This window comes from Salvelinus fontinalis, chromosome 2, assembly GCF_029448725.1.
Source record: "Salvelinus fontinalis isolate EN_2023a chromosome 2, ASM2944872v1, whole genome shotgun sequence".
NCBI lineage: Eukaryota > Metazoa > Chordata > Actinopteri > Salmoniformes > Salmonidae > Salvelinus > Salvelinus fontinalis.
The window spans coordinates 6,246,024-6,269,341 of record NC_074666.1 but is presented as its reverse complement, the minus strand read 5'-3'; the positions used below and the strand labels follow the sequence as shown (position 1 = coordinate 6,269,341).

The window sequence follows — 23,318 nt, the reverse complement described above, 5'->3', positions numbered from 1 at the left end:
GAGGGTTTCAAGGTTGAAGTGGAAGGCGGGATCAGATCGGCACAGCATTGTCCAATGAGGTTGTGAGGTGAGGCTAAGCACAGGAGTTTAAAAAAAATTATCTTTGTGCATTCTACAGAGGCTCGAGAACAATGACGTGATGACGAAGTACACAACTGTTGGCGACCACTTTTGGCTCGTGAGCGCTACTTTCAGAACTATTGGCTGAAAAGTATACAAAAGTACTGGAGAATCTCTTTGACATGAATGCACTATAACTGCAAGTCTGCTAAATGACTAGAATGTAAAAAAAAAAATAAAAAAAAAAATACATACAAAAATTGCCCGTAGAGACGATCTCCTGCCCTACAGGGCCTAAAGTACATCACGTTTGCTCTTATTTCCCACACAACAAACATCAAAACAAGCCCTAACCCATAAAAGTCAACCTTTTCAGCCCAGACAGAAGCACAGGGAAGAGGTTTCAATGAGGAGGGATTGTAATCCACACAAATATCTCCTCTGACCTCTTTTTCACGAGCACAGTCTCTCAGCTTGACTTCTCTTTTTCACGAGCACAGTCTCTCAGCTTTACTTCTCTTTTTCACGAGCACAGTCTCTCAGCTTTACTTCTCTTTTTCACGAGCACAGTCTCTCAGCTTGACTTCTCTTGAGGGTTTTGTGTAACTACAACTCAGGTCATTGTTTACTGCAGACGCGGTTCCTCATTTTGTCTTGACATAGACGGCGCCGTTGTACGTCATCAAGCGGTAAATGTAAACTGAGGTTGTGGGTGTGATGCGTACTGGATATGGGACACTGCAACACCCGTCCAATTTAAGATGTAGACGCATAGAATGTCTGGCAATGGCAAGCGAAGAGGCGATTTGGGATTCCACACGTGTGTAACCAGCCTAGCCACTGTGGCAGTAAATCCAGCTTCATATCCCCCTGATTTAGACCTGTTTTGTGACTAGGGTAATCTGGGCCTGGAGAGGCTGTAAGCAAATTCATTAGACTCATTATTTGATAAAGTAATTATTTGATTAGTCTGACTAACGCAGCAGTATTTGAGCATTGTGCTTCTTGCCAAGGTAGTGTGCAATGTTTGGCGGTAGGTAGCGAGTGGTGTACAGTCACCTGAGTTGAAGCATAGTCTGCTCTTACGTTAGAGCAGAACCAGCCTACTTAGACCCATCTCTCCTTGATCAGTCTTAATGTCATTTTAAGCAGTTATACAGTTGTGGTGGTGGTTGTTTAACTAGATGTCCAACAGTCGGCGTATTTTTAGCTTTAAAACCTATTTGACACCTCCACTTGCAGAGGTCAGCTCATCTGTGCAAGAGGACAAATGTGTCAAACTGCTATCTGTTTGGCCCGGTTTACAGAGTACGCAAAAAAATTACTTATTTTCATTCCAAATTACCCTTTTTCAATTTTACTTCAAAGTGTAAACATTGTTCTGTATCTGGTAGTTTAATCTGTAAAGTGTAAATATGCATCGACACGTAGTTTAAGGAGAATATATTCTTAGTCCTAATCCGGAAAAGCCTTGATAGCAGTTTTGCTTGAATTTGGCTTGAAGCCACAGTCATGAAGTGTAGTTATGTTGAATATAGCCTACCCCTGACCTGGATGTTCATACACACTGACCTCAGCAGGCTGTTGACTTGTTGATTTTTAGTTCTCTATGTCTCTATCTCTCTCAAACACACCCCAGAAGGTCTCTGATATGCACCCTGCAGCACTCTCTCTCGCACTCTCTCTCTTTTTCATTTACTCTCTCGCTTTCATTTACTCTCTCTTTCATTTACTCATTTACTTTCATTTTCTTGCTCTCTCTCTCTGGCTCTCGCTCTCTCTCTGGCTCTCTCTCTGGCTCTCTCTCTGGCTCTCTCTCTGGCTCTCTCTCTGGCTCTCTCTCTGGCTCTCTCTCTGGCTCTCTCTCTGGCTCTCTCTCTGGCTCTCTCTGGCTCTCTCTCTGGCTCTCTCTCTGGCTCTGGCTCTCTCTCTCTCTCTGGCTCTCTCTCTGGCTCTCTCTCTCTCTCTGGCTCTCTCTCTGGCTCTCTCTCTCTCTCTGGCTCTCTCTCTGGCTCTGGCTCTCGCTCTGGCTCTCTCTCTCGCTCTGGCTCTCTCTCTCTCTCTCGCTCTCTCTCTGGCTCTCGCTCTCTCTCTGTCTCTCTCTCTCTCTCTGGCTCTCTCTCTCTCTCTGGCTCTCTCTCTCTCTCTGGCTCTCTCTCTCTCTCTGGCTCTCTCTCTCTCTCTGGCTCTCTCTCTCTCTCTCTGGCTCTCTCTCTCTCTCTCTGGCTCTCTCTCTCTCTCTCTGGCTCTCTCTCTCTCTCTCTGGCTCTCTCTCTCTCTCTCTGGCTCTCTCTCTCTCTCTCTGGCTCTCTCTCTCTCTCTCTGGCTCTCTCTCTCTCTCTCTGGCTCTCTGGCTAGCTCTCTCTCTGGCTCTCTGGCTAGCTCTCTCTCTGGCTCTCTCTCTCTCTCCTCTCTCTCTCCTCTCTCTCTCTCTCTCTCTCTCTCTCTCTCTCTCTCTCTCTCTCTCTCTGGCTCTCGCTCTCTCTCTCTCTGGCTCTCGCTCTCTCTCTGTGTCCACCTATTCCTTCTGACGGTTAACTACTCCACACTGCAGTGTAGACCAACATGCTTGAGTGATTATGTTGCCATGTCAGAGTTATTATGTTACGAAGTTTAGAGAGACAGTGACGTTATTCTGAGCACCTAAGGGAGAAGGTGACAACCATATAATTAGGTCTAGTAGAATGGGAAAAGCTCCTCAGACCACAGAAATTTGACGGATACACTCAATCTAGTACTTTTGTTTATATGGGGACAGTCAGCCCTCTGATGGCTGGTGTTGTTGACTTGTATTCTATTCTTCCTCTGCTCCCCCAGGCTTCCTTATCGTAGTCTCCCCCGACAGGCAGAAAGTGGGGCTGGCTAGCTAACAACCTTACTAACCTCCACTATGCAATACGCTCGCCTAGGCTTCTCTTCCTCTTGTCACACGGCACTCTATTCTCACTTCCGGTTTCTCATCTACTGTCTGTCACACTCTCGTCTCATAGACGTTGTTGTTTTTGAGGACTTGGCCCAAAGGGGTATACTACTATTTAAACTAGATCTAGTCAGGGTTTTCTAAAACTGTCCAGCTCCCAGCTCAGGTTTCATGTCCGCCTGCCGCTAACTCTAGCAGGCTTGTAACTGCACAATGCTAGTCGAACGCCAAACTCTTCATTGAGATAATGTTGAAACATCAATCCATGGGCGAGTCAATGGCACATTTCGTCCCATCTTTGGGGGGCCGAAATAAAAATGAAAGAAAAGTTGCAAATAGGGATGGGCTTTTGACATGTTTTACTGTTAGGAGTACTCCCATGATTAAAAAAAGAACTAGGGAAAAATGTGTGCATCTATATGCCAAAAGTGCGCAACTGTAGAACAGAATATTTCTCCAAATTAACAAAGTGACCAGTGTGAAGTGATGCACGTCTCCTGTCTGGAACCGTTATTATCAAACCGTGATCATTTAAAACGGAGCGACATTTTTTCAGGGTTACAAACCAAAATGTCTCTTTTCGATATATACAGATGTTTGATTTAGTTTATTCTGCATGTTCTTGGGCATTTTCAAAATGGAAGAACAATTCCACATTAAACACTGCATGAGGATGAATTACGGACACGGCATCTGTTTGGTGAGTAGGTCTAGGCATAATAATTCTGACAAACATACACTATTTGTCTTTATCAAACTAATGCATATTTTCAGTGTGGAACCTGTCTATGATTAGGGGGGGGGTTATAGGCTAGGCTAACCAATACTACTAAATGGCACTAGCAGTTCGCAAAGTAGGGTCGTCACTAGTTACCACAGCCAGTTACCACAGAGTCATGTCTTCAGTGTAAAACTAACAATGATTCAATAATTTTTGGCTTCTGGCAATACTATAATGTTCAAAAGTTATTGGCAGTGCTAGAAAGCTGGCTGTCAGAAGTTTTACAATGTAAGATTACTTTTAATCTGTCTGTGCATGTTTCAAGACATGGCATTTGGGTGTGCGGTGAGATACCCAATGGGTTGGACAATATTATTTTTGTCACTTACACAGAGTATACCAAACATTAGGAAAAACCTTCCTAATATTACGTTGCTTCCCCCTTTTTGCCCACAGAACAGCCTAAATTCGTCAGGGCATGGCCTCTGCAAGGTGTCAAAAGCGTTCCACAGGGATGCTGGCCCATGTTGACTCCAGTGCTTCCCACAGTTGTGTCAAGTTGGCTGGATGTCCTTTGGGACACAAAGGCGGAGGTACCGTTTTTGCGGCTCCTGCAGCGGTCTAAGGCACTGCATCTCAGTGCTAGAGGCGTCACTACAGACACCCTGGTTCGAATTCAGGCTGTATCACAACCAGCCGTGATTGGTAGTCCCATAGGCCGGTGCACAATTGGCCCAGTGTCGTCCGGGTTTGGCCCGGTTTAGGCCGCCATTTGTAAATAAGAATTTGTTCTTAACTGACTTGCCTTTAAATAAAGGTTTAAATAGAAAATAGAAATGTAATGTAACAATGAAATACCATCTTCAGTGTGCTTATCAATGCACAAGCAACTTTCCCCTCCACTCCGAGCGATACAATAATTATATTAAGTAGTACACAAGTTTTACTGTGAAGGTTCAAATGCCTTCGGTCATTACTAGATGTGTAATATGACAGGTATTTTAACATACTTTTTTTTTTAAACACACACCATCCGAGAACATCAGAGTTGACCGAAGTTAACTCAAATTAAATGTTATTTGTCACATGCGCCGACGACAAGTGTAGACCTTACAGTGAAATGCTTACGTACAAGCTTTTAACCATCAATGCAGTTTTAAGAAAATCCCTAAAAAAGTAAGAGATAAGACCTAACAAATAATTAAAGAGCAGCAGCAAATAACAATAGTGGGGTTATATACAGGGGGTACCGGTACAGTGTCAATGTGCAAGGGGCACCGGTATTGAGGTAATTATGTACATGTAGGTAGAGTTATTAAACTGGCTATGCATAGATAATAACAGAGTAGCAGCAGTGGGCGGGGGACCCATGCAAATAGTCTGGGTAGCCATTTGATTAGATGTTCAGGAGTCTTAAGGCTTTGGGGTAGAAGCTGTTAAGAAGCCTCTTGGACCTGGACTTGGTGCTCCGGTACCGCTTGCGGTGCTGTAGCAGAGAGAACAGTCTGACTAGGGTGGCTGGAGTCTTTGACAATTTTTAGGGCCTTCCTCTGACACCGCCTGGTATAGAGGTTCTGGGTGGCAGGAAGCTTGGCCCCAGTGATGTACTGGGCTGTATGCACTACCTTCTGTAGTGACTTGCGGTCGGAGGCCAAGCAGTTGCCATACCAGGCAGTGATGCAACCCGTCAGGATGCTCTCGATGGTGCAGCTGTCAAACCTTTTTGAGGATCTGAGGACCCATGCCAAAACTTTTCTGTCTCCTGAGGGGGAATAGGTTTTGTTGTGCCCTCTTCACGACTGTCTTAGTGTGTTTGGACCATGTTAGTTTGTTGGTGATGTGGACGCCAAGGAACTTGAAGCTCTCAACCTGCTCCACTACAGCCCCATCGATGAGAATGGGGGCGTGCTTGGTCCTCCTTTTCCTGTAGTCCACGATCATCATCTTTGTCTTGATCACGTTGAGGGAGAGGTTGTTGTCCTTGCACCACACGGTCAGGTCTCTGACCTCCTTCCTATTGGCTGTCTCATCGTTGTCGGTGATCAGGTCTGTTGTGTCGTCTGCAAACTTAATGATGGTGTTGGAGTCGTGCCTGGCCATGCAGTCATGAGTGAACAGGGAGTACAGGAAGGGACTGAGCACGCACCCCTGGGGAGCTCCAGTGTTGAGGATCAGCGTGGCAGATGTGTTGCTACCTACCCTCACCACCTGGGGGCGGCCCGTCAGGAAGTCCAGGATCCAGTTGCAGAGGGAGGTGTTTAGTCCCAGGATCCTTAGCTTAGTGATGAGCTTTGAGGGTACTATGGTGTTGAATGCTGAGCTGTAGTCAATGAATAGCATTCTCACATAGTGGACACATTGCAGCCCGAAGCTATAGGCCTACATACGTGGGAAAAACATACATCTATTTATAACTTTAAAGCTGTTGAAATGGCTAGTGTGTTTAATGCTCCTGAAATGGCAAGTTTTTACATCATTTTACAATGTTATTTCCATGCTGAGAAGAGTGACATTTCATACAGTAGGTGCCTTTTGGCCAGTTAATCAGATTTCACTCCCAGAGCCCAGACCAGAGCACAGCTAAGGCTGATTTCCCTTCCAGAACCCAGACCGGAGCAGCAGATTTCACTCCCAGATTCCAGACTAGAGCACAACTGACTGATTCCCAATACTATCCACTAAAATGTCTCGCCTCAAGCTTAAAATCCTAAACTCTAAACCCTCACAACCCCAACCCTCTTACAGGGACCAGTTGACCATAACCACCTGTGTGTTTGTGCATGAGTAGGAGTGCTGATCTAGGATTGGCTTTGCCTTAAAGGTCATAATGAGGAATGCTTTTCCAACAGTCTTGAAGGAGTTCCCACATATGCTAAGCACTTGTTGGCTGCTTTTCCTTCACTCAGCGGTCCAACTCATCTCAATTGGGTTGAGGTCAGTGGATTGTGGAAGCCATATCATCTGATGCAGCACTCCATCAGTCTCCTTCTTGGTCAAATAGCCCTTACACAGCCTGGGGGTGTGTTTTGGGTTGTTGTTCTGTTGAAAAACAAATGATAGTCCCACTAAGGCCAAACAAGATGGGATGAGGTATCGCTGCAGAATGCTGTGGTGGTCATGCTGGCTAAGTATGCCTTGAATTCTAAATAAATCAGACTGTGTCACCAGCAAAGCACCATCACACCACCTCCTCCATGCTTCACGGTGGGAAGTACACTTGCAGAGGTCATCTGTTCACCTACTTTGCATCTCACAAAGACATGGCGGTTGTAACCAAAAATCTCAAATTTGGGCAAAGGGACAGATTTCCACCGATCTAATGTCCATTGCTCTGCCTCCCATTTCTGTAGGGTGAGACACCCCCTGGACAGAACGCTAGTCTATCGCAGGGCCTTACCCCTAATCCATATCCTAAATACTGAAGTTCCAAGCATAGAGGCATCAGGTTCCTGTTTTGGAGTCTTTGGTATGACTTGACGGGGGATCAAATCCCCCAACCTTCCAATCCCAGGGCTGACACACTAACCACCAGGATACATATGGCTCTGCTTATCCCTATGGATGTGTTTGGTGTTCATGTTGTTATTCTGTTCTCTCCTGTCTCCCAGGCCTTTCACCGTTGTATTGCAGCCTGTTTGGCCTGATGAGGGAGAGCGACCGCATGTGGTTCCCACCCAATCACATCCTCAAACTCGACCAATCAGCAAATGACAGTCTCCTCTTCAGAGTGAGGTAGGATGTGGCGTGTGGTCAGGGGTCTAGATTTTATTTTTCTGTTGAAAAGGAAACAATTAGATTGACTATTAAAAATATTAAGGAATTAAAGTGTGAAATATGCAATGACGTTTAATTAAAGTATCATTGTACGGTAATAGTATTAGACACATTGTGCTTGTGTCTTCTATATAGTCCTCTTTATCTTCTCTCCTCTTCCTGTTTCTTCTCCCTTTCTGCGTCGTCGTCCCCCCAGGTACTACTTCCCTGGCTGGTATGGAGACTCCTGTTCCCACCGCTATGGGGTCAACAAGGGAATGGACAGCCCGGTGTTAGACGATACCGTCATGTCCTACCTCTTCGCTCAGGTTAGTCTTGGGCTATATTTTTTACCAGGAGAGTTTTCTCAGTCTGGTAGTGTGAAATTCAAGAGTGTAGGCGTGCTGATCTAGGATCAGCTTTGCCTTAAAGATCTTTTTTTATTTATTTTTTTATTTCACCTTTTATTTAACCAGGTAGGCAAGTTGAGAACAAGTTCTCATTTACATGAGCACTTCTACTCTGAGTTGCTTTGTAAATATGTGCTCTATTCTGACATGTATGCTACAGACTCCCCTAAAATGGCCTACCTGTAAAGCCACCTTTCAGTAACCTGAAGTATTAAGTAACCTCATCCCCGGGCTCAATTGCTACAGAGAGAGAGCCAGCTGGTGAGACCATAATTCCAAGCAAAATCAATATTAGGGGCGACTGGTTTCTATAAACCAATCAGCGAAGCTGTAAAGTCTGTGTGGTGTAAATAACTGCCTAATCTACCCGTGTGTGTCCGTGTGTGTGTGTGTCCGTGTGTGTGTGTCTGTGTGTGTGTCCGTACAAATGCTGAAGAAAAGGGGAAGCAGTGTTGGGAGGGTGAGAGGCAGTGGTGAAAGCTGTGGCTGGTAGGGTGTGTTTTTGTGTGTACGTGCGTGTGTTTTAGAATGTCTGTGTGGACTGTGGTGTCCTTTTCAGTTTTTATCTTCACATTCACATTGTCACAAAACACACTGGGTGTGAGAGATTACCCTGTATACGTTAGTTACTATGCAAGGTCCTGCTGTCGTTTTAAAGAGAAAGCCACAATTGCTACATCTATTGATTCTTGAAGAGTATAACTTATAAATGCCTTTATGAGCTTAGTTCAACTGTAATACCCCATCAGCACCTGAAATACAAGCTTGTTTTACTTCAATATTTGTAAAGATTGAAAATGTAAACAAACTATGATGTTGATATTTTAAATGGTCAGTCCTTGCATCAATACCTCCGTTTATGAATTTAAGAGTGGTTACATTTCTCCAGGCCCGTCCCTCAGCTTTTTACCAAAACAGAGGCTGGGGGAGGATCCCTTTAGTTTATTGTTTCAACAGTAGATGGCCCCTTTAAGTCTGTATTTTAGAGAAATGGAGGCCCTGGGTTGCTGTGAGGAAAACGGTGTTGACTTTATTCCACAGTTCTGAGAACTGAGGGACCTTGTTTCCATGTAAAAAAATTAATTGTTTTCTTTAGTTTCTATTCTTGGAAATGTGGGTTATGTTCCTCAAGACATTCTTTCTGCTGATGTGTTGTTTGTATAGCCGAGGCCGATGTCTACTGTGGTTTCACTTGATGTTTATCCACAGAGAGAATAGAAGTTCAACTGGACTGGCCATAGTTCTAGAGCACACACAACACACTAAGATCCCTATCGCTTTTGGTGCAGCACAAAAGTTGTTGAGCAAAACAATGGAAGAGGGTGTGTAATACTTCCGGTGTAGCTTGTGGAAACATGGCTTTGTGTATCCCACATACCATGTCAGGCTGTTATTTGCTGTAACTAGAAAAGTGGTGGTGCAGTCAGGAAGACGAGGGATGCAGAGATGCAGGGTGCACGTGTTTGAGATGGACAACATTGCAGTCGGAATCACTGAACTGTAAATCACCTTGCGTCTTAAATAGCTTAACTAATCATTATGTAATGAAGTGGTTGTGCCTGCATCCTGCCTTGGTTAAATGGATCTCCTCAAACACAGGCAGTCTTTTCTCCCCAGTTAGGTTGTAACCCTGCCTGTGGGGACCTCTTCCTTAGCCAGCATGAACAGACAAAGTGTGCGTCCCAAATGGCACCCTATTCCCAATATAGTGCACTACTTTAGACCACGGCCCATAGGGCTCTGGTGCACTACTTTAGACCACGGCCCATTAGGGCTCTGGTGCAATACTTTAGACCACGGCCCATAGGGCTCTGGTGCAATACTTTAGACCACGGCCCATAGGGCTCTGGTGCACTACTTTAGACCACGGGCCATAGGGCTCTGGTGCACTACTTTAGACCACGGGCCATAGGGCTCTGGTGCACTACTTTAGACCACGGGCCATAGGGCTCTGGTGCACTACTTTAGACCACGGGCCATAGGGCTCTGGTGCACTACTTTAGACCACGGGCCATAGGGCTCTGGTGCACTACTTTAGACCACGGGCCATAGGGCTCTGGTGCACTACTTTAGACCACGGGCCATAGGGCTCTGGTGCACTACTTTAGACCATGGGCCATAGGGCTCTGGTGCACTACTTTAGACCTCGGCCCATAGGGCTCTGGTGCACTACTTTAGACCACGGCCCATAGGGCTCTTGTGCACTACTTTAGACCACGGGCCATAGGGCTCTGGTGCACTACTTTAGACCACGGCCCATTAGGGCTCTGGTGCACTACTTTAGACCACGGGCCATAGGGCTCTGGTGCACTACTTTAGACCACGGGCCATAGGGCTCTGGTGCACTACTTTCGACCACGGGCCATAGGGCTCTGGTGCACTACTTTAGACCACGGGCCATAGGGCTCTGGTCAAAAGTAGTGCAGAAAATGTAGTCTGGAAAACCCGACCATAGGCAACACGGGGACTAAGGTCTAGTTTCAACACTATATGTAGTCTGGAAAACCCGACCATAGGCAACACGGGGACTAAGGTCTAGTTTAAAAAAAATAACCTCAGAGATCTCCATCTTGCTATTGCAGTGATTCAGTTATACTGTACGTAGGCATTGATGTAGGGACATGGTTCCTCTATTCCACCAGTGCATCATTGATCTGAGACCGTAGTCACTGTGTTGCCGAAGGTCCCATTTGTTTAGGGTGACACTTGGGGCATGCCACAGAGACAGAGGCATGCCACAGAGACAGAGGCATGCCACAGAGACAGAGGCATGCCACAGAGACAGAGGCATGCCACAGAGACAGAGGCATGCCACAGAGACAGAGGCATGCCACAGAGACAGAGGCATGCCACAGAGACAGAGGCATGCCACAGAGACAGAGGCATGCCACAGAGACAGAGGCATGCCACAGAGACAGAGGCATGCCACAGAGACAGGGGCATGCCACAGAGACAGGGGCATGCCACAGAAACAGGGGCATGCCACAGAGACAGGGGCATGCCACAGAGACAGGGGCATGCCACAGAGACAGGGGCATGCCACAGAGACAGGGGCATGCCACAGAGACAGGGGCATGCCACAGAGACAGGGGCATGCCACAGAGACAGGGGCATGCCACAGAGACAGGGGCATGCCACAGAGACAGGGGCATGCCACAGAGACAGGGGCATGCCACAGAGACAGGGGCATGCCACAGATAGTGGTGTATAACAACTGCTTCATGCCTTACCCCTAACATATCACATGTCTGTTGTCTGCCAGTCTGCTGTGGCTGTCTGTCATATGTTAATGTTACCAACCCTCCTACTCTCTCTCTCCCTACTCTCTCTCCCTCCCTCGTTTGCCTTGTTTGTTTTCACCTTATGGTACGTCTATCCACTACATCTCCCTCCCTCCCTCCTCTCAGTGGCGTAGTGACTTTGTGCATAGCTGGGTGATTATCCCAGTGAACCATGAGGCCCAGGAGGAGTGTCTTGGCATGGCTGTGTTGGACATGATGAGGATGGCTCAGGAGAGTAGCCAGTCCCCTGTGGACATCTATAACGACACCAGGTGAGTAGGCTGGTAGGAGGAAGATGGAGCACGTTGAACCTAGAAGAAACTGTCAGAGCTGAAACCGTTTGGTCACAATGTGTACACACCGGTCAAACCAGGTGCAGAGCCTTCCCTGCGGTCACTAAAGAAGGGATGTTAACCCTGGGCGGTGTCCTGTCTAACATCCAAACCTACCAGTTGTTTTATTGTCCTGGCCACCTAATCATCCCTAGATCCCCTTCAACCCCTGACTTGTACTGTTCATACACTTCACAATCACAGTTCAATAAAAATCATGTTTTGGCATATGATATTGTAGTGGGCAATAATATCTGATATGTGTACACTACCGGTCAAAAGTTTTAGAACACCTGCTCATTCAAGGGTTTTTCTTTATTTTTACTATTTTCTACATTCTAGAATAACAGTGAAGACATCAAAACTATGAAATAACACGTATGGAATCATGTAGTAACAAAAAAAGTGTTAAACAAATCACCTCACTCCAACCCCGCCTCACTCCACTCCACCCACACCTCACTCCACTCCACCCACACCTCACTCCACTCCACCCACACCTCACTCCACTCCACCCCCGCCTCACTCCACTCCACCCACACCTCACTCCACTCCACCCACACCTCACTCCACTCCACCCACACCTCACTCCACTCCACCCCCGCCTCACTCCACTCCACCCCCGCCTCACTCCACTCCACCCCCGCCTCACTCCACTTCACCCACACCTCAATCAACTCCAACCCCGCCTCACTCCACTCCACCCACACCTCACTCCACTCCACCCCCGCCTCACTCCACTCTAACCCCGCCGCACTCCACTCCACCCACACATCACTCCACTCAACCCCCGGGGCTCACTCCACTCCACCCACACCTTACTCCATTCCACCCACACCTCACTCCACTCACGCCTCACTCCACCCACACCTCACTCCACTACACCCAAACCTCACTCCACTCCACCCACGCCTCACTCCACTCCACCCACGCCTCACTCCACGCCTCACTCCACTCCACCCCCGCCTCACTCTACTCCACCCCCGCCTCACTCTACTCCACCCACACCTCACTCCACTCCACCCACACCTCACTCCACTCCACCCACACCTCACTCCACTCAACCCACACCTCACTCCACTCCACCCACACCTCACTCCACTCAACCCCCGTCTCACTTCACTCCACCCACACCTCACTCCACTCCACCCACACCTCACTCCACTCAACCCCCGTCTCACTCCACTCCACCCACACCTCACTCCACTCCACCCACACCTCGCTCCACTCCACCCACACCTCACTCCACTCAACCCCCGTCTCACTTCACTCCACCCACACCTCACTCCACTCCACCCCCGTCTCACTCCACTCCACCAACGTCTCACTCCACTCCACCCACACCTCACTCCACTCCACCCACACCTTACTCCACCCCCGCCTCACTCTAATCCACCCCCGCCTCACTCTAATCCACCCCCGCCTCACTCTAATCCACCCCCGCCTTACTCCACCCCACATCACTCCACCCCACATCACTACACCCCACCTCACTACACCCCACCTCACTACACCCCACTCCACCCCACATCACCACACCTCACTCCACCCCACATCACCACACCTCCCTCCACCCCGCCTCACATCACCACGCCTCACTAATCCACCCCCGCCTCACTCTAATCCACCCCCGCCTCACTCTGATCCACCCCCGCCTCACTCTGATCCACCCCCGCCTCACTCTGATCCACCCCCGCCTCACTCTAATCCACCCCCGCCTCACTCTAATCCACCCCCGCCTCACTCTAATCCACCCCCGCCTCACTCTAATCCACCCCCGCCTCACCACGCCTCACTTTAATCCGCCCCACTCTAATCCACCACCGCCTCACTCTAATCCACCCCCGCCTCACTCTAATCCACCCCCGCCTCACTCTAATCCACCCCACATCACCACGCCTCACTCTAATCCGCCCCACATCACCAAACCTCACTCTAATCCATCCCCGCCTCACCACACCTCACTCCAATCCACCCCGCCCATGTTCTTAAAACCTGTATTGTGTTTGTTGTATCACATAATTCAGCTCTTTGCTGCTATTGATACTAGTATGTAATGGACCCAATTGTAACTAAACCAATTCTTTCACCTTCCCTCCCTAGCTATAAGTCGTTCCTGCCCAAGAATATGCGTGCCCATATCCAAGAGTACCACTTTGTGACCCGGAAGAGGATCCGCCATCGCTTCAGGAAGTTCATCCATCAGTTCAGCCAGTGTAAAGCCACGGCTCGTGACCTCAAGCTCAAATACCTGGTGAACCTGGAGACGCTGCACCCAGCCTTCTACTCGGAGTGCTTCCGTGTCACTGAGTCCTTGGAAGGAGAGGTCACCATCGTCGTCACAGGAAACAACGGCATCCAGTGGTCCCGGGAGGAGGATAAGGAGGCAAACAAGGTAGGGGGAGAAGTGGCGCTCTCTTCTCTCTTCTTCTTTCACTCTCTCTTCCTTTTTATTCTTGTTCCTTGTTCTCCTCGTCTGTTTCTTTCCTATTTTTCCTTCTCGTCTTCTCCTTTTATCTTTCTATTTTCTGAAAGCACATATGACCTGTTGAGACAACCACAAAGGGGCTAGAGTTAGTCATGTGTTCAAATAGTCTCCTGTAATAATGTCAGAGTCAGAGAAAGGATGTTTGAAACGGTTGTTCATTCAGGATGGCTGCTACTACTCTTACTCTCTCTCTCTATAGGGTATCCAGACGTACTGTGATTTCCCTGAAGTTATTGACATCAGCATCAAACAAGCCAACAAGGATGGCTCTATCGAGAGTCGCATCGTCACCATCAACAGACAGGACAGTCAGACTCTGGTACGAGGACTCTGCTAACCTCAACTCAGACAGGGACAAGGACATCATTTGTGTCTGAAATGACAAGCTATTTCCAATATAGTGTACTACTTTTGAGCAGGGCCATAGGGCCAAGTGCACTTTGTAGGGGAACAGTGTGACATTTTAGACCAGCTGTTATGTTAGATCAGAACAGGAACATTTCTCATGTGTTATGTGTAACAGAGGACTGATCCATCCCTCCTCTTATCCTCCTCCATCTCTCTCTGCTACACAGGAGCTGGAGTTCCGTTCCCTGTCGGAGGCTCTGTCCTTTGTGTCTTTGGTGGATGGCTACTACCGGCTCATAGCAGACGCTCACCACTTCCTGTGTAAAGAGGTGGCGCCCCCAAGGCTGCTGGAGGCCATTCAGAATTACTGCCATGGTCCAGTCTCGTAAGTCTAGACTAGGCACATATACTGTACAAACACAGGAACATCCACACCCACACAGGGGTGAACTAGGGGTGTGCGGCTCAGCAGGTTTGTTCACCCTCCCGAAAATGGCTAATAACCCATCCGCAACCACCCGATCTATATGTGATAACTTGTCTATAATTAGCTTCTCTTCTGTCATTACGTTGCCCTAGAACACTAAATAAACTCTTTAGGCGTCCGCATGCTTCCCATGCGAAACAGTTCGGTAGAGTTTGTGTATATATTATAACATTTTAGGAAGTTTTTGTTTGTTTTGACTTCGGGTAGTGTTTTTTTCGGTTGTTCGGGAACACATTTTTCTGGAGGCTGAATTTCAGAGCTGAAGTCTACGTCCCTTCGTCGGTGATTGGTCAACAGTAGGGATTCTTCAATAAGTTATTTGTTGTCATTCAACGAGAGACGACTCGTTTTCATGCACATCTTTTCATTTGAGAAATACTGCACCAAACGTCGGAGTTAGATGTAAAAAGTGCGCAATTAAGCTCTCTTCGGCAAAAACTTTGAAGTTAATGACAGATTGCTTGAGTTATCGTAGATTAATTCTGACTATTTTGAGGAAGTGTATACTGGCTACGGTGTTTCAAAATAGACAAACAGTACTATTGGCGCTTTTTAAAAGTTTTTCAAGGGAAGGTCTTTTAAGGGAGTATGCGAGCACACTTGTTCGGCTAGCCAACTTCGTAAACGTCACCAACGTGTTTCTGATTTAGATTTCAGCTTGGATGCATATTTAATGTGGTTGAAATACTATCAGCTTTTATGATGCTGATAAATATAGCACCTCTACAGACGGTATCTAACTGATCATTCACATTCTCTCAAGATACTGAAATAAATATATCATATTTCTCCACTCCTGTTCCCCTGTCAAAATGTAGCCTACATTTGGTGTATCGTTTTAGTGCAAGAAATGCAAAGAAAGAGGACAAGTAAGGCAGCTGGTACGTTGCAATAAACTGTAGTGAACTATTAACGGAATATATTTACAAAATAACGTGGAGCGGACCGCATAGAACATCAGGACGCACAACTGCAAGGCGTTTCCACTCAGGCAGTGCAAGAAAAGCTTCATTCAACGAGAGTTAATGTTAAGGCTCTGTGAGAGGTTATAGACCTACAGTCAGTGTCCAGATTTCAGTGTCCATTTTATTCATCTGAACAGTAGGCTACAGTTCCCTTGACGTGCCATAGGCCTATTTTAATTTCGATCTTGTGACTGTTGAATGTGTATAGCGCCTCACAATCACCACACAACACTGTCATCATCCTCTTTTACCACTTCACCTAATCTTTCCCAAACGTGACTTTCTGGTCCTCCCTTCTCTTTATTTTCAACTCTACATTTCACAGCTTTTCTCTTATTGAAGTCAACTCCAACATGGTTTTTTTTGCTTCCATGGATCTACGTTAACTTTTTCTGTCCGTTCCCAAAAGCATTTGGTGATTAGTGTGTAGGCTATTTTGACGATTGGCGTGTAGGCTATTTGGCGTGTAGGCTATTTGGCGATTGGCGTGTAGGCTATTTGGCGTGTAGTCTATTTGGCGTGTAGTCTATTTGGCGTGTAGTCTATTTGGCGTGTAGTCTATTTGGCGTGTAGTCTATTTGGCGTGTAGGCTATTTGGCGTGTAGGCTATTTGGCGTGTAGGCTATTTGGCGATTGGTGTGTAGGCTGATTGGCGAACGTACAGTTAGGCTCTAAAGTTTTGGCTTACGCACTAATGACAGATAATCTAAAATAATTTAATGTAGCCTATAGATATAAATTGCACAGTTATGCATTTTTAAAGGCATTGTTTTCTGTTTTTATTCAACCCGGCCTTCATCCACTTGAAATGTCATGACCCTAAACCCGTTTGTCCCGCGGATATAACCCTGTCAACCCGCTCATCACTAACTTGCACATATATACGCACGCACAGTACGACCATGACTGACCATATCTGTCCTGTCTCTCTATCCTCAGGATGGACTTTGCTATCAGTAAGCTGCGGCGGTCTGGGAATCACAAGGGTCTGTACATCCTCCGTAGCAGCCCTAAGGACTACAACAAATACTTCCTGTCTTTTGTAGTGGGCGTGAGTATAATACCGTACAGGTTGTTGAAAGACATGGTGCTAAGTGTGTTTAGTCCAGACCCTTCAATGTTTCCAGATCTGAAAGGGTCTGGATTGGTATGGGGGCGTACTGGTGTAGCTTTCACCGAATTGCTAACGCGTTACAAATCTACAAAGTTTGAAGGGTAAGGACCAATGGGGAAGTGGGAGGGTGCATATCTGATCTGTGTCCCCCTGCAGTGTGACAGCCTAGTTGAGTACAAGCACTGCCAGATAGTGAAGACAGACCAGGGAGACTACGTCCTCTCTGGGGCCAAGAAGATGTTTGGTTCTCTGAGGGAGCTGCTCCACCGCTACCAGAAAGAAGCTCTGCGCTCTGACGGACACATCTTCCAGTTCACCAAGTGCTGCCCGCCTAAAGCTAAAGGTGAGGAGGTCAGGGAATACGGGTCATAGCTGTGTTTTGTGACTAAAACAATATCATAAACTGTGGGCTGACGTCAGCTCTCCAGCCACACTCAACACTAAGTCTATATTCTCACAGTAGTTTGATTAACAATGATGTTGTGTTGTTGCCATGTTGTGTTGCTACCATGCTGTGTTGTCATGTTGTGTTGCTACCATGCTGTGTTGTCATGTTGTTGCTACCATGCTGCCATGCTGTGTTGCCATGTTGTGTTGCTACCATGCTTGTGTTGTTGTGTTGCTACCATGCTGTGTTGTCATGTGGTGTTGCTACCATGCTGTGTTGCTACCATGCTGTGTTGCTACCATGCTGTGTTGCTACCATGCTGTGTTGCTACCATGTTGTGTTGCTACCATGCTGTGTTGTCATGTGGTGTTGCTACCATGCTGTGTTGTCATGTGGTGTTGCTACCATGCTGTGTTGCTACCATGCTGTGTTGTCATGTGGTGTTGCTACCATGCTGTGTTATGTGTTGCTACCATGCTGTGTTATGTGTTGCTACCATGCTGTGTTATGTGTTGCTACCATGCTGTGTTGTTGTGTTGCTACCATGCTGTGTTGCTGCCATGCTGTGTTGTGTTGCTGCCATGCTGTGTTGTCATGTTGTGTTGCTACCATGCTGTGATGTTGTGTTGCTACCATGCTGTGTTGTTGTGTTGCTACCATGCTGTGTTGTTGTGTTGCTGCCATGCTGTGTTGCCATGTTGTGTTGCTGCCATGCTGTGTTGTTGTGTTGCTACCATGCTGTGTTGTTGTGTTGCTGCCATGCTGTGTTGTCATGTTGTGTTGCTGCCATGCTGTGTTGTCATGTTGTGTTGCTAACATGCTGTTGTGTTGTGTTGCTACCATGCTGTGTTGTCATGTTGTGTTGCTACCATGCTGTGATGTTGTGTTGTGTTGCTACCATGCTGTGATGTTGTGTTGTGTTGCTACCATGCTGTGTTGTCATGTTGTGTTGCTGCCATGCTGTGTTGCTGCCATGCTGTGTTGCTGCCATGCTGTGTTGCTGCCATGCTGTGTTGCTGCCATGCTGTGTTGCTGCCATGCTGTGTTGCTGCCATGTTGTGTTGCTGCCATGCTGTGTTGCTGCCATGTTGTGTTGCTACCATGCTGTGTTGTCATGTTGTGTTGCTACCATGCTGTGTTGTCATGTTGTGTTGCTACCATGCTGTGATGTTGTGTTGCTACCATGCTGTGTTGTGTTGCTGCCATGCTGTGTTGTTGTGTTGCTGCCATGCTGTGTTGTTGTGTTGCTGCCATGCTGTGTTGTTGTGTTGCTGCCATGCTGTGTTGCTACCATGCTGTGATGTTGTGTTGTGTTGCTACCATGCTGTGTTGTCATGTTGTGTTGCTGCCATGCTGTGTTGTTGTGTTGTGTTGCTGCCATGCTGTGTTGTCATGTTGTGTTGCTACCATGCTGTGATGTTGTGTTGCTGCCATGCTGTGTTGTCATGTTGTGTTGCTGCCATGCTGTGTTGTTGTGTTGCTACCATGCTGTGTTGTTGTGTTGCTACCATGCTGTGTTGTTGTGTTGCTACCATGCTGTGTTGTCATGTTGTGTTGCTACCATGCTGTGATGTTGTGTTGCTACCATGCTGTGTTGTTGTGTTGCTACCATGCTGTGTTGTCATGTTGTGTTGCTGCCATGCTGTGTTGTTGCTGCCATGCTGTGTTGTCATGTTGTGTTGCTACCATGCTGTGTTGTCATGTTGTGTTGCTGCCATGCTGTGTGGTCTTAGGTCTCTCTTTATGTAGTGTTGTCTCTCTTGTCGTGATGTGTGTGTTGTCCTATATTTTTATTTCATGTACTTTTAATCCCAGCCCCCGTCCCCATCAGGAGGCCGTTTGATAGGCCGTCATTGTAAATAAGAATTTGTTCTCAACTGACTTGCCTAGTTAAATAAAGGTCAACTAAATAAAAAGAATGCACTAAAAAGGAGACGTGGCACAAGTATTGTAGTTCTTGCTCTTGTGAAACGATCATCCTCTCGGTCATAACGTTCAAAAGGGTTTATTTTGGTCACGTATGTTCACCATGATGTTCAATTTCTTTGTCTATAGTCAAACACAACAGAAACACTTGGACAAGGCCTGTGAGCTGCGTCGACCCCACGTCACACGTACTGTACATAACATTGTTGTCACGTACAGGACCAGTCAAAAGTTTGGACACACCTACTCATTGAAGTGTTTTTATTTAATTTTTTACTATTTTCTACATTGTATAATAATAGTGAAGACATCAACACTATGAAATAACACACATGGAATCATGTAGTAACCAAAACCGTGTTAAACAAATCAAAATATATTTGAGATTTTGCCAAGTAGCCACCCTTTGCCTTGATGACAGCTTTGCACACTCTGTTCAGGGTGTACCTGAACTTTTCCAACTTGTTTTTGTTTAGCGTTTAAAACCTTTTTTGCTGCGGTATGCCCTAATGAATACGACCTATAAAGAGTACTAGATGTACTGCTAACTCACTTAGCGTCCTCGTCTCTGTGTTCCCTGTATCTGCAGACAAGTCTAACCTGTTGGTGTGCCGCAGTAACCAGGGTGCTGAGGTCCCCCCGTCCCCATCTCTGCACAGACACAACATCAGCCAGATGGTCTTTCACAAGATACGCAAGGAGGATCTTGTCATCGTAAGATTACCTCTCTGTCACTCACTCTCCTTCTTCACCCATGACTGAAAGGTCAGTTAACATCAATTCCTATTATGGGTGTAATGACCTCTTTCACCTGTGACCTCTTTTACCTGTGACACGGTCACATACACCTGCATGTACCTGCAGACGTTGCCACTCACACACATGATAGAGGACTTCAATCAGAGACTGAATGGTCACTCCTTAACTGGTTCAGGTGAAATGGTGGCATGAGATCTCAACTATGACATGATATGAATAATGTAGATTAATAAAATATAAAATATACATAGAAATAAACACTCACAAATACAATTGAAATAAGGGGCGGATGTGTTGGCATCATCACAACATGTTTGGGATGACCAGGGGAGAGGATCTCAGACCCGGTGTTCCCTGTGTGTTACAGAAAGACAGTCTGGGTCAGGGGACGTTTACGAAGATCTTCTGTGGCGTGAGGAAGGAGCTGGGAGACTACGGAGAGATTCACCAGATGGATGTCATTGTTAAGATCCTGGATAAGGCTCACCGAAACTACTCCGAGGTTGGTCGAGAACCTCTCCTCAACTCCAGCCAACAACATGTAGTGTTAAGGAGATGGACTTGGAGTCTTTTTGCATTAGTTCTTGAAAGGGATATGACTCTTCCATTGCAGTCATTTTATTTAGCACAATGTTTTGCCAATTAATGTGTTCATTTTCTATGTTTGCTTACATTTCCTACGATACAATATTTAACTCTGTCTGACTGCTCTTCTCTCCAGTCGTTCTTTGAAGCCGCCAGTATGATGAGCCAGCTATCCCATAAGCACCTGCTCCTCACCTATGGCGTGTGTGTCTGCGGAGAGGAGAGTAAGTGACATTACTAAACTAAATTATACCTCTCACTGTTTTACCTCTGTTAGCCTCCCTCTGTCTCCATCCCAACCTTGGCCTCTGTTAGCCTCCCTCTGTCTCCATCCCAACCTTGGCCTCTGTTAGCCTCCCTCTGTTTCCATCCCAACCTTGGCCTCTGTTAGCCTCCCTCTGTCTCCATCCCAACCTTGGCCTCTGTTAGCCTCCCTCTGTCTCCATCCCAACCTTTACCTCTGTTAGCCTACCTCTGTCTCCATCCCAACCTTGGCCTCTGTCTCCATCCCAACCTTGGCCTCTGTTAGCCTCCGTCTGTCTCCATCCCAACCTTGGCCTCTGTTAGCCTACCTCTGTCTCCATCCCAACCTTGGCCTCTGTTAGCCTCCCTCTGTCTCCATCCCAACCTTTACCTCTGTTAGCCTCCCTCTGTCTCCATCCCAACCTTGGCCTCTGTTAGCCTCCCTCTGTCTCCATCCCAACCTTTACCTCTGTTAGCCTCCCTCTGTCTCCATCCCAACCTTGGCCTCTGTTAGCCTCCCTCTGTCTCCATCCCAACCTTTACCTCTGTTAGCCTCCCTCTGTCTCCATCCCAACCTTGGCCTCTGTTAGCCTCCCTCTGTCTCCATCCCAACCTTTACCTCTGTTAGCCTCCCTCTGTCTCCATCCCAACCTTGGCCTCTGTTAGCCTCCCTCTGTCTCCATCCCAACCTTGGCCTCTGTTAGCCTCCCTCTGTCTCCATCCCAACCTTTACCTCTGTTAGCCTCCCTCTGTCTCCATCCCAACCTTGGCCTCTGTTAGCCTCCCTCTGTCTCCATCCCAACCTTTACCTCTGTTAGCCTCCCTCTGTCTCCATCCCAACCTTGGCCTCTGTTAGCCTCCCTCTGTCTCCATCCCAACCTTTACCTCTGTTAGCCTCCCTCTGTCTCCATCCCAACCTTGGCCTCTGTTAGCCTCCCTCTGTCTCCATCCCAATCTTGGCCTCTGTTAGCCTACCTCTGTCTCCATCCCAACCTTTACCTCTGTTAGCCTACCTCTGTCTCCATCCCAACCTTGGCCTATGCTCCATGGGTCAATGGGCCTAAGCCAGCGTTTCCCAAACTCGTTCCTGGGTCCTACTCTAGTGGTTCAAATAATCAAAGCTTGATGATGAGTTGATTGTTTGAATCAGCTGTGTAGTTTTAGGGCAACAACCAAAACGCGCACCGCTTGGGTTCTCCAGGACCGAGTTCTGGAAACGATGGTCTAAGCTAACCGCTAGCCGACTCTTCTTACCACCCTATCCCTCAGGGTTCTGACCTTCTCTCCCCCCGAACTCTACCTCCCTGCCCTCGCTACAAAACTGTTGTCTGTCTCTGTCTGTCTCTGTCTGTCTCTGTCTCTGTCTGTCTCTGTCTGTGTCTGTGTCTGTGTCTGTCTGTGTCTGTCTCTGTGTCTGTCTCTGTCTGTCTCTGTGTCTGTCTCTGTGTCTGTCTCTGTGTCTGTCTCTGTGTCTGTCTCTGTGTCTGTCTCTGTGTCTGTCTCTGTGTCTGTCTCTGTGTCTGTCTCTGTGTCTGTCTCTGTGTCTGTCTCTGTGTCTGTCTGCGTCTCTGTCTGTCTGCGTCTCTGTCTGTTTGTCTGTCTCTGTGTCTGTCTGCGTCTCTGTCTGTTTGTCTGTCTCTGTGTCTGTCTGTCTCTGTGTCTGTCTGTCTCTGTGTCTGTCTGTCTCTGTGTCTGTCTGTCTCTGTGTCTGTCTGTCTCTGTGTCTGTCTGTCTCTGTGTCTGTCTGTCTCTGTGTCTGTCTGTCTCTGTCTCTGTCTGTCTCTGTCTGTCTCTGTCTGTCTCTGTCTGTCTGTCTGTCTCTGTCTGTCTGTCTCTGTCTGTCTGTCTCTGTCTCTGTGTCTGTCTCTGTGTCTGTCTCTGTGTCTGTCTCTGTGTCTGTCTCTGTGTCTGTTTCTGTGTCTGTTTCTGTGTCTGTCTCTGTGTCTGTCTCTGTGTCTGTGTCTGTGTCTGTCTCTGTGTCTGTCTCTGTGTCTGTCTGCGTCTCTGTCTGTCTGCGTCTCTGTCTGTCTGCGTCTCTGTCTGCCTGTCTGTCTGTCTGTCTCTGTGTCTGTCTGTCTCTGTGTCTGTCTGTCTCTGTGTCTGTCTGTCTCTGTGTCTGTCTGTCTCTGTGTCTGTCTGTCTCTGTGTCTGTCTGTCTCTGTGTCTGTCTGTCTCTGTGTCTGTGTCTGTCTGTGTCTGTGTCTGTCTGTGTCTGTCTGTGTCTGTGTCTGTCTGTGTGTGTCTGTGTCTGTCTGTGTCTGTCTCTGTCTGTGTCTGTGTCTGTCTGTGTCTGTGTCTGTCTGTGTCTGTGTCTGTCTGTCTGTCTGTGTCTGTCTCTCTCTCTGTCTGTGTCTGTCTCTCTCTCTGTCTGTCTCTCTGTCTGTCTTTGTTTTTAGCAATGGGATAGGGGCCTATTCCTAGTTAAGTCCAACTGTGGGGGATGTGGATTAAACACAGCAGTTCATTAGGGCATTCAACAGAACACGGAAATTAACGTTTCTTATTGGACAAGTCCAGGTAGTCCCTCCCCCGTTTCAG

The 23,318-nt window shown here is 47.3% G+C and overlaps 1 protein-coding gene across 2 annotated transcripts in view; it reads left to right on the top strand.

Moving 5' to 3' along the window:
• The window catches only part of LOC129810819 (tyrosine-protein kinase JAK2-like), a 69,157-nt gene that overhangs the window by 33,544 nt on the left and 12,295 nt on the right, over positions 1–23,318 (top strand). For both annotated transcript variants that reach the window (XM_055861750.1, XM_055861757.1), the window contains exons 3-13: positions 7,310–7,433; positions 7,672–7,783; positions 11,272–11,417; positions 13,581–13,872; positions 14,165–14,284; positions 14,541–14,698; positions 16,705–16,816; positions 17,036–17,222; positions 19,783–19,907; positions 20,320–20,454; positions 20,674–20,761. In XM_055861750.1, the coding sequence (XP_055717725.1) occupies positions 7,310–7,433; positions 7,672–7,783; positions 11,272–11,417; positions 13,581–13,872; positions 14,165–14,284; positions 14,541–14,698; positions 16,705–16,816; positions 17,036–17,222; positions 19,783–19,907; positions 20,320–20,454; positions 20,674–20,761 (1,599 nt within the window). The remainder of the gene's footprint in view (positions 1–7,309; positions 7,434–7,671; positions 7,784–11,271; positions 11,418–13,580; positions 13,873–14,164; positions 14,285–14,540; positions 14,699–16,704; positions 16,817–17,035; positions 17,223–19,782; positions 19,908–20,319; positions 20,455–20,673; positions 20,762–23,318) is intronic.